Raw genomic sequence first — 11913 nt, 5'->3', positions numbered from 1 at the left:
TATATGTATGTGTATGTGTATGTGTGTGTGTGTGTTGTGTGTGTGTGTGTGTGTATATATATATATATATATATATATATATATATATATATATATATATATATATATATATATATATATATATATTTTAGTGTGTATTATGCATATGCTACGGCATTGCTAATATATAGTTGTATTTATCCCCATTAAAAAGTCCTACATATTTCATCCCTAATTTTCCCATTCTCTCCACCTCCTCCCTCCTCCCCCCCCCCCCACCCCCCCCCCCCCCCTTTTTTTTTTTTTTTTTTTTTTTTTTTTTTTGGGAGTTAGGTGTTTGTTTTACACTACCTCCACTAGATGGCAGAAAACTGATGCACATATGAGGCTCAGCTGAGCCTATGTCCTCTAAGCTTGAGGAAGGAGCGTGCCTGTGATGCACAGAGCGCATGCTCTGAAACAATGTCGCACTGCTAGTGATGTCACCGCACCGGATGCCTGTGTTTCCAAGCTGATTAGAGCCAAGCCTCGGTTTCAGCTCCTCCTAGAGGGTTAGTAAGGAAATCTTGTTGGACGGGACCCCCCCACTCTTTCTCTTATGGACGGATCTTCCCCCACAGGATAACAACGCTGGGTAGACTGCACTACAAAGAGGACTATTTGTGCTGTAACTCGTCTTTTTTACATGTAAGTGGAAGAAAGCACCTGTATATTTATTAAATGCAACTGGTCTTAATCTGGTGGTGCCTTTTTCTGTTCTGCTCTGGACAACAGACTGGGGCAAAGGTTCATCTTCCAACAGAAAAACGGCCCTAAGCACAAAGCCAAGATAACAAAGGAGTGGCTACGGGACAACTCTGTAAATGTCCTTGCGTGGCCCAGACTTGAACCTGATTTGAACATCTTTTGAGAGATCTGAAAATGGCTGTGCACTCACGCTCCCCATCCAACCTGATGGAGCTTGAGAGGTCCTGCAATGAAGAATGGGAGAAACTGCCCAAAAATAGGCATGCCAAGCTTGTAGCATTCATACTCAAGACTTGAGGCTGTAATTGGTGCCAAAGGAGCGTCAACAAAGTATTGAGCAAAGGCTGTGCATACCTAATGTACATGGGATTTTTTTCGTTTGAAATTTTTGCAAATTTATTAAAAATACTTTTAAATTGTCGTTATGGGGTATTGTTTGTAGCATTGTGAGGGGAAAATAATGAATTTAATCCATTTTGGAATAAGGCTGTAACATAAAAAAATGTGGAAAAGCGCTGTGAATACTTTCCAGATGCACTGTATAAAAGCGTTTTGGCTGGAGTTTCATGCTGGTACTATATGAGTAGAATTTTTAGTTAAAACCCCTAGATGTTGCCCTTCTGTATTTATGCACTCCGAGTCAGTGTTGCCAGCAGACTTGAGAAAGGGGGGATATGCCCCCAAAACGATTATCATTACGGCAACCTGTTATGTGAGGTGTGGGAGTGACCCATGATTCACTCTGTCAGAGATTTCGGTATACCCTTCCTCTAGAGCTCTGGAAGGGATTAGTAGATGCCGGGAGCTGGCGTACTGTCTTGCAAGTCTCCTGGTAACAGTGCAGAGTAAAGCTTCTGCTGGCATTTACCAGGCTTTGTGTCTGGCCAAGACTATAACCATACATCGGTCACAGGCTGTTAAAAGAGCACACCATCGCTGGGGACACGTGAGTGCATTTTGTGTTTAAAATATTTGTTAAATAAAAGTTTGTTAGTGGTACGCTTCCCTAGTGTTATTCCCCCCCAAGGGTATCCTGTATCCCCTTGTGTGGTCTAACAGGGACAGTTGCGGATGTGGTAGTGCCTGTAATTTATTTATTTTTTTTGTGGTAAGCAAGAGGGACACCACTTACCTTCTAGTCTAAAAAAAAAAAGCAATGGTGTTACCTCCCCACCCCCAGCCTGCTGATTGGACAATGAAAGAGCAGCACCACACTGATCACTGTTTACTTTTGCCGTCTTCTCCTGTCAGGTTTCTGCTAACACATGTACACGCAGAAGAGCCTAATTCACTCTTAAGGCAGCCATACATGGATCGAAATTTGGCTTTTTCCATCAGAATACACTAATCGGCGCTATTGGCTATACCCAGCGCCACTGATTGATAGGGAAAAATGAACAGGGTGGTTGTAGAGAAGTTGATCAGTAGATCGACTTCTATACAGCAAGCCTGCCCATAAATGGATCAAAATTCAGCTGGTCCCTGCTGAACCAGCCAAACTTTCCTTGCTATATATGGCTTCTGGCTTTATATCTCTTTATTTATATAACTAAAATTGTATTTTCTTGCCGTGTGTGTAAAATTAAATTATATATATATATATATATATATATATATATATATATATATATATATATATATATATATATATATATATATATATATATATATATATATATATATATATATATATGAGAGTGCTCCTGGCAGGTTTACTGCTCTCATTAGTACAGCAGTGGTCCTCCTGACTGTCAAACACGTCCCAGTGTTTGGTGCCCAGACGCTGTATCTCAGCTCTGCCCCTCCTGGACTCTCGGGCTCCAGCCTTGGTCTGTCCCAACAGCATAGTGCATAGCAACACCTCTCCCTTTGCACACGGACTTCCTTTTAGAGAGAGCGAAAAAGAAAAGTGTGAATTATCCAGCTTCATTGGTTTAACTTTTTTTTTTTTTCTCACCTATTTTGTCTAGTTTTATCAAAGTTTCTGGATGCATACATGAATCACTAGAACTCTTCACTGACACTGGGCATGAATGCTGCCAAATACAGATTACGAAGTGATTATAAGCTCTGTGTGGTGGTGTTTTTTGTTCTTTTATATAAAGGGCAGTAATTGGAAGACTTCTAATGTTTCCCATAGGGATGCACCGAAATTTCGTCCGCCGAAACATATCGGCCGAAAATGGCCTTTTCGGCAAAATGCCGAAAGAGAATGCTTGCCAATAATGGCGCGAAAATCGTGCATGCGCAGTAGCGGTGGGTGGCGTGCACGTTCCTCGCAGTTAAGAAGCCGCACTCGTAAGCACGTTCCCTGCTGAGGCGCTGGCTCCTTCCCCGCGGAGGCTCCTTGTGCTTGAGACACGCTGCTGGGACATGAGAGACGCTGCTGGGACCTGAGAGACGGCTTCATAGAGGGCTGCACATAGCATACTCAAGTACAAGACTGGGCACTGTCCCTGCACTGCAGTAGATCTGACTTGTAGCAAAAATATTTTATATAATTGAAATGATTAAATGTGATTTGATTTGAAATTGAATGGATTGCAATTGCATGCTATTTATTTTTTGAGCTATTCTGTAGTTATAAAATGTATGCGCTTGTTGTCATTGAGTATAGTTATACTACACGTGACAGCAAGCGCATGAATTTTTTAAACATGACAGTATGCAATAAATATAATATAGTTATTGAGTATAACTTATAATACTAGTATACTACGCTGACAAAGTGTCAAATTCAGTGACAACAAGCACAAGTTTTTATAGTATACTACATAATAGCTCAAAAAATAAAATAGCATGCAATTGCAAACTGCAAGCAATCCATTCCATTTCAAATCAAATTAATCAGTTCAATTATCTTTTTGTTACAAGCCAGATGTACTGCAGTGCAAACATAACTACCTTGCATGGCAAGAGCTGCACCGTAAAAAAAGGAAAAAAAAAAAAAAAAGATTGGTTATTTTTTTTTTTTTTTTTTTAAAGCTGCCTTCTGGGGTTTAGCTTTTAAATTGGTATGGGATTAACTTATTAAAAAAAATTTATTCTATGCTATTCTGCGCTACCAGCAAAGGTGGACCATGTCTGCAGTGTGGAAATATTTTAAAGTTTCTGATAAAGACCCCAAATTTGCAATCTGTAGTCTTTTGCTCAGCAGAAATTTCAAGAGGGGATACAGTGCCAAGGCATTTGTTCAACAACAGGTTTGATACACCACCTGAAAGCACGTCATCCAGTTCAGCATGCAGATTATAAGAAAACTGAGCCACTTTCAAAAAGTGCCTCAGGCTTAACACCATCTGTGGCCACAGTCTTTTGAAAAGGTTAAAAAAATTTACAAGAGACAGTCCAAAGCTCGTGTCATTACAGATAAAATTATGGAATTGCATTAGACGACCAGCCATTCTCTGTTGTGGAGGACGTTGGATTCCGTAGGCTCATGCAACATATTGAGCCGCGTTACTCACTACCAAGCAGACGCTACTTTGCAGATACCTGTCTACCTGAATTGTTTTGCAGTGTTATGCCCCGTACACACGGTCGGGACTTTGTTCGGACATTCCGACAACAAAATCCTAGGATTTTTTCCGACGGATGTTGGCTCAAACTTGTCTTGCATACACACGGTCACACAAAGTTGTCGGAAAATCCGATCGTTTTAAACGCGGTGACGTAAAACATGTACGTCGGGACTATAAACGGGGCAGTGGCCAATAGCTTTCATCTCTTTATTTATTCTGAGCATGCGTGGCACTTTGTCCGTCGGATTTGTGTACACACGATCGGAATTTCCAACAACGGATTTTGTTGTCGGAAAATTTTATCTCCTGCTCTCCAACTTTGTGTGTCGGAAAATCCGATGGAAAATGTCCGATGGAGCCCACACACGGTCGGAATTTCCGACAACACTCTCCGATCGGACATTTTCCATCGGAAAATCCGACCGTGTGTACGGGGCATTAGAAAACACGTTCATGAGCTCATGACTACCTGCATCATAGCAATCAGTTTTACTACCGACATTTGGAGTTCAGACGTCAGTCCAACAATCATGCTTGGCCTGACAGCGCAGTGGATAGATGACAAATTTCAATTGCAAAACATCCTACTTAACGCACGTGAGTTTGTTGGATCACATACAAGTGAAGAGGAACACACTCCCTCCATATCTGATATGTTTGAAGAAATTTTACACGAATGCACCCCAATCCATAGCGGTGCCACAACAAGTGCAGCTACCCAAAAGCTGGACACTTTATTTAGCTGAACAGCCTATTGCCAGAAGCGACAATCCCCTTGAATACTGGCGCATCAACAAGGAACATTTTCCCTTGCTTACACAGATTGCACGCAGATATTTATCTGCCCAAGCACCAGTACAGAGAGAGAGACTATTCAGTCTAGCATCTCATATTCTTGATGAGAAGAGAAACCGTCTCTCCTGTGAGAAAGCTGAACATCTTTTGTTCTTAAAGTGAAATCTGCCACTATTACTAAAATAGATTTAAAAATCCGTAGCATAGACCAATTCATTTACCATGTTGAACATAGTAAATGAATTGGTATTGGACAATTGGAACATACAACATAGTATGACTGACTGACTACCTAGTATGTTCCAATTGTCTAGTTGCGCCATTTGTTGGTTGTTCATTGTAGTTCTTCTTCTACAGTTTTTTGCACCTCAAATTTAAGAGAGAACTCCAGCTTTTGAACTACTGTACCATAGTTTGTTGATGTTGGGCTAAACTATGTCTCTCCCTAAGCTGTCAGCCCACTGCATGTGCAAATGCAAAACTGTATGTTCTGTATCTGTGGCTGTCTACATACTACAGTACTATACCGTACTGTGTTCCGGGTATGGGCGGTGACTTCCATAAACACAGACTAGACTGGTCTACATTGCTTGCTGTGATTGGCTGAGCACAGCTGCTGTAGACTAGTCTGTGTTCGACTTCCAGGATGTCTCCCCTATACCCGGGACCGGAACACAGTGCGGTCTACTGTATGACTAGTATGTATCTAACCCGCAGCTACATACATGCACTTTTATATGGCACATCCAGCCGCTGACACCTTAGGGAGAGAACTTGGGGGAAAAAACTACTATTCTCATTTTAATTGAAAGAAAATAATAAAATAACAATTTTATTATAGCATAGCAGATAGCACTGTACTATGTTTTATATTTACAGAAACTGAAACAGAATAACGGCCTTCTGCCATATTTCTGTTATGGTTAGTTGAGAGAGTTGTTCTTTAACCATTTCCTGCCCAGCCCATAGCAGATGCTGGGCGGTGGTTCAGTTATCCTGACTGGATAACTGGGCCCCCCCCCCAGGTGACCACACTGGACCACCAGGGATCGCCACTAGGACCACCAGGGAAGGGGGCAACATGTGGATGGCCAGGTATGTACCCCATGGCCATCCACATGTGCCCACAAATTGGCACCATTATATTGCAGTGATGCCCAGCAATACCACCCATCAGTGTCCATCGGTGCCACCTGTCAGTGCCCATTGGTGCCACCTCATCGGTCCCCATCAGTGCCGCCGTATCAGTGCCCGTCATTGAAGAAGAAAACTTACTTATTTACAAAAATTTTTTACCAAAACAAACTTGTCTGTTTTTGTTTTTTTTTTTTTTTCTCAACATTTTCGGTCTTTTTTTTATTTGTTGCACGAAAAATAAAAATCGCAGAGGTGATCAAATACCAACAAAGGAAAGCTCTATTTGTGGGAACAAAATGATAAAAAAAAATTTTGAGTACAGTGTAGCATGACCGCGTAATTGTCATTCAAATTGCGACAGCGCTGAAAGCTGAAAATTGGCCTGGGCGGGAAGGTGTCTAAGTGCCTGGTATTGAAGTGGTTAAAGTACTACTTACTTATACATAGTTAGTTCTGTTGTTGGGCCAAACTATGTCATTGTCTCTCCCTAAGCTGTCAGCCCGCTGCATGTGCAAAACTGTATGTTCTGTATCTCTGGCTGTCTACATACTACAGTACCGCACTGTGTTCCGGGTATGGGCAGTGACTTCCATAAACACAGACTAGTCTTCATTGCTTGCTGTGATTGGCTGAGCACCGCTGCTGTAGACTAGTCTGTGTTCCAGGATGTCTCCGCCCATACCCGGGGCCGGAACACAGTGCGGTCTACTGTATGACTATGTATGTAACCTGCAGCTACATACATACATACATACATACATACATACATACATACATACATACATACATACCTGAATTACTAGTTCTGATGTAAGTTGGAAATTAATAAAATATAAAAAAGTCAGTCTTTTGGCATTTTATTATTATTATTTATTAATATATATTATTATTTTTTTTTAATATGCCTGTTTTATTTGGTATGGTGGTGCAATGTGCACTGACTGCAGTCTTATTTTATTTTTATCTTCTGTGTCCACTGTCTAATTTTATGTGGGTTACTTTTTATTAAAGTAATTTTTGACGCTACTGGATTGTAGTATTCTTTTCTTCATAAAATTAATGATTAAGTTGAATATAAATAATATAACGAATACGAATGTAACCCAATTTCGTATATCCAATATTTTTGGGGGGTAATATATATTAAAAAAAAAAAAAAAAAAGCCGGTTTCCGGATCAAGGAAGATTTATTTTCGGTATCGGCTTCGGCACCAAAAAAACCCATTCGGTGCATCCCTAGTTTCCCATTTGTTGCTCCTAAATTGCTGATTTCACTGATTCTTAATCACGGACAGTTGGCTAAGCCTGTTGACAGATCAGCTGAGAAATAGCTGGGCATACTCGTAGCCAGATGCGAATGCCATGAATTTTTGCAGATCGTGGCGAGTACCAAAGAACAGCAGTAACATTTCAGATTACTGTTTTGTACTAAAAAGAGACTGAAAAAATTGAGATTTGATTTAAGACGTTAGAAATTAATGAGCATCTAAAAGCTGTCCAGGATCCTTTTGTGTATACATAGAGATAAGTGGACCAGATGGTCTTCAGCCATTACTCTGAGTTTTGGACATAAAAAGTAAATTCAGCATTCATTAGATTAGGACTTGAACAGGAATAATTTTTATTTTTTGGGCCTCTCAGCTTTAAAGGAAAAGTGGTGCCCAATTTATGTCCCTTGCAAGTAACGGTGGTATTCATTCTGCTGTTTACATTAACTTTGCTTACTATTCAGATGTAGTGTTCTTGATGTGACATTCTGTCATTCTGTATCTGGGGAATAAACAGAATAATTAGTAAAGACAAGTTTTGCACACCTTGTAAACAATGACTTTTATTTGAGGAAGACTCAAGGTAATGCTTAAACCTCCATTATAGAAAATTCTAAGTGCATGTTTCATACAATTCATATGCTATATTTTACATTCCTATATGTATAGGAATGTAAATTGGCAGCTCCTAAGTGTGTGTGTGTGTGGGGGGGGGGGGGGGGGGGGGGTTCGGTCTTGCTTCTCTCCATCTGGTGATATGGCCAATGACTCTGTTTTTCAAAAGAACAAGCTCTCCAGCAGAATATTTGTTGCAAACATGAGGCAAACTATTTACCATTAGCTGGGGTGCTTACAGTGATCAACTTTATTTATGTAAAACCTATATCTCAAAAGGGAAAAAAAATGGTTTGCTTTATTGCTCTAGAGTTTGGCTTCAATTTGTTAGTGTATTTAAATCTGCTAGTACATCACTCGCTCCCTCCAGACTGATAACACTGCTGTCCAAAGGTGCCCCCTTTGCTGCAGAGTGAGGGTATTAATACAGGAGGTATGGCACTAGCCAGATCACCCGGTAGAAAGCCTAACAAAAAAAAAAAAAACTGATACAGCTGCCACATGTAATGATTGGTAAGCTGCAATATATTAGTTTTTGGGTTTAATAATGCATACAGTTTAGCCGAGAACAGCAGACCCGATTTTTGACAAATTTTTATTGCAGTCACCAGAAAAACCTGAGCAGGATTTGATCTACAATAGGAGGTTTTAAATTTTGCTACTATATATGTTGTACTATAGTCACTGTTTTGGGGATTGAGTATGGTGTATACTCTATCCTCCTTCTTTATTTAACTTTCTTGATTATATTAAGTGTGTCTAATGTATTTGAAATTTCTAGAAAAATATGCAGAAATTGCAAATGTGGACAAGAAGAACATGAGGTTGGATCAAATAATGAAGATGACCATAAAGTTGGCAAGCTGTTCGAGGATACAAAATATACAACCCTCATTGCAAAGTTGAAAACTGATGGGATTCCCACTTATAAGCGGAATGTGATGATTTTGACTAATCCTGTGGCAGCAAAGAAAGATGTTTCCATCAGCACTGTGACTTATGAATGGGCACCACCAGTACAGAACCAAACTCTGGTAAGCAGGGGTGTTTTCCAGTTATTAATAATGACCTGATTTTTATATAGAGCCAACATTTTGTCTAGCACTTTACAATCTAAAGGGAGACCGTACAGTTTCAATACAATAAAATACAAGCGGGTTAAGAGGGCCCTACTCTTAAGAGCTTACAATCTAATGGGGAGAGGCAAGTGGTGCAAAAGCTTATAACAGTGGGGGATGAGCTGATGGGAATAGTTTTAAAAGCTCAGTTGTTGGAGGCATGATAGGCTTCCCTGTAGAGATGAGTTTTCAGGGGTCTCCTAAAGGCGGCCAAAGTAGGAGATGGCCAAACAGATTGCGGTAGAGCATTCCAAAGGATAGGAGAGACTCTGGAGAAGTTCTGTCGCTAATCATGGGAGGAGGAGACAAGAGGGCTAGAGAGCAGGAGGCCTTGGGAAGCAAAGGACGGTTTTGGTGATATTTGGAGACGAGATTGGTGATGTAGCTTGGGGCAGAGTTGTTGATGGAAGGCTTTGTATGTTGGTATTGTGAATCGGTTCACTGGGCAATGGGAAGCCAGTGGAGGAATTGGCAGACATTGAGCGGTTGGTAAGGTAGATGAGTCTGGTAGCAGAATTTATGATAGACTGAAGAGGGGATAGCCTATGTTAATGTAGGCCTGCAAAAAGGAATTGTAATAGGCAAGGCGAGAAATAACAAGGGAGTGAATGAGTAGCTTGGTGGCAGTTGAAAAATATACTTGCTTAACCCCTTCCTGCCAGCTGTACACACATTTATGTGACACTGTTCTTGTGTCACATAAAATTGTAAGATATTCATTACCTTGCGGTGTATGGTCTGAGCACTGACAGGCTGACACCCCCCACCCCCACCCCTTCAACCTCTGCAGCAATCATACGTCTATTTCCCAAAGACAACATCTAGATATGACACTGAGCAAGTGCACTCAACTACTTTAGTCGACCATTGCGAGGCCTGTTCTGAGTGGAACCTGTCCTGTTAAACCGCCGTATGGTCTTGGCCACCATGCTGTAGCTCAGTTTCAGGGTCTTGGCAATCTTCTTATAGCTTAGGCCATCTTCATGTAGAGCAACGATTCTTTTTATTTCAGATCCCCAGAGTTCGTTGCCATGAGGTGCCATGTTCAACTTCCAGTGACCAGTATGAGAGTGTGACAGACTCACCCGGGACAGAGGCTTTTCGAGGGGACTGAATGCTAGACTCTTGCCTACCGATTATGGGCCCTGGCATGTGGTGGAACTGTGCGCTTTGTGAGCTGTATGCCTGGGGACCCTTGAGGTGGTGTTACTTTGGATTTGGGTCCTTGTCCCCCAGGACACACAGACCCTGTGTATGCCATATTGGAAATGGTGACTGGGAGGGTATGTCTTGGATTGCTTAAAATGGGACAGTAATATTTATCCACAATATCTCCCAGGATATATGTAAAGATAATTCTTGGTTTGATTCTGAACTTGCCATGTTAGTTGAGAGCTGATCACATTGGCCTCTAGAACTGGGTAGGAGCCAGACCGTCTACTCCTACTATAGTTTGTTGCCTACTAGGCTGAGGGGTGAGATCACTGATGGTATTGTTAATTGTAATTGGCTCCTGCTATTGTAAGAAGGTGTCCTGTGTTTATACTACTGTGTGAAGCTCGGTGACCACAAGTATGACCTGTAGTGAAATCCTGATTAATCATAACAATGCTCAGGAGGGCAAGGAGTCACATTGGCTGCTTTAAGGGATTAGTTAATTAGCTCATGTTAATTCTGTTTTTGGTTACAGATGTATTGTTAGAGTAATATAAGCAGGAGGGGGGACCTCCTCTTCTACTGTATATAAGACTTGTAATTTTGGCTCTAATAAGAGTCCATGTTCAGCAGCTAAACAAGTATCGTCTTGTTTTGTGCTTGTGAGTGGTTGGAATATCTGATATCTTTATTCAGACTGGGTGGAAGTGGTATATGACAAAAGCACTCGAGGAGTGTAGGGATGTTTCGTTACAGAGAGTGAGAGCGATAACACCAAATTTAACACACCTACTCCCCATTCACACCTGAGACCTTGTAACACTAACAAGTCACCTGACATCGGGGAGGGAAAATGGCTAAGTGGGCCCAATTTTGACATTTTCACTTAGGGGTGTACTCACTTTTGTGAGAGAGAGGGTGTGTGGTTTATTATTATTATTATTTATTATTATTATTATTATTATTATTATTATATAATTTAGTTACCAGAACACCATTAGTCATGCTATATAAATTTTATTGCAAAAGTCACCATGACCAACAATTAGGGATCATTCAGGGTCCCTCTTACACAAGGTGAGTGAAAATGTTTGCTATTAATACACATCACAAAGAGAGTTTGCAGATAACTTTCTATGACCCTGTTAATTTTGTGAAAGCGAAGAACAAAGTTACATTGGCACAATACCCATTTCTGGAAAAAAGTTCATGTATTTATGGTGTACTCCCTGAAGATTTATAGATATGTGACCGTTCTGACATTCCTAGTGTGCACACAGGAGAAGTAAAGAGCCAGCTATCTGAGTAAATTTGCAGCAGGGAGATGTTTACCACAAATTGCTGATTATGGTCCCTTTCACATGGGCGCCTTCACTAAGCTGAATCCGCTTGCTCACCGGGGATCTCTCCACTGAGTGAAAAGATAGCAGGTCCATGTCTGCTCCGCTATACAGAGCGAACACGGACGCTGTCCCTCCTTCCTCCCTCCTCCGGGGCAATCGGATGGATACAAGCCACCTGTCCGTTTCCATCCGCCGGACGGATGGGGAATAGGACCACCATCCGTATGGTTTTTGA

At 41.1% G+C, this 11913-nt stretch overlaps 1 protein-coding gene across 1 annotated transcript in view; it reads left to right on the top strand.

Moving 5' to 3' along the window:
* Window positions 1-11913, top strand: part of TES (testin LIM domain protein) — a gene marked incomplete in the record, with an annotated part of 95542 nt that overhangs the window by 58082 nt on the left and 25547 nt on the right. Inside the window, 1 exon segment of the mRNA XM_073619847.1 lies at window positions 8844-9096. Coding sequence (XP_073475948.1) covers window positions 8844-9096 — 253 coding nt within the window.

The sequence above is a fragment of the Aquarana catesbeiana genome, linkage group LG03 (genome assembly GCF_042186555.1).
Source record: "Aquarana catesbeiana isolate 2022-GZ linkage group LG03, ASM4218655v1, whole genome shotgun sequence".
Taxonomy (NCBI): domain Eukaryota; kingdom Metazoa; phylum Chordata; class Amphibia; order Anura; family Ranidae; genus Aquarana; species Aquarana catesbeiana.
This window is presented reverse-complemented; position numbering and strand designations above follow the sequence as displayed.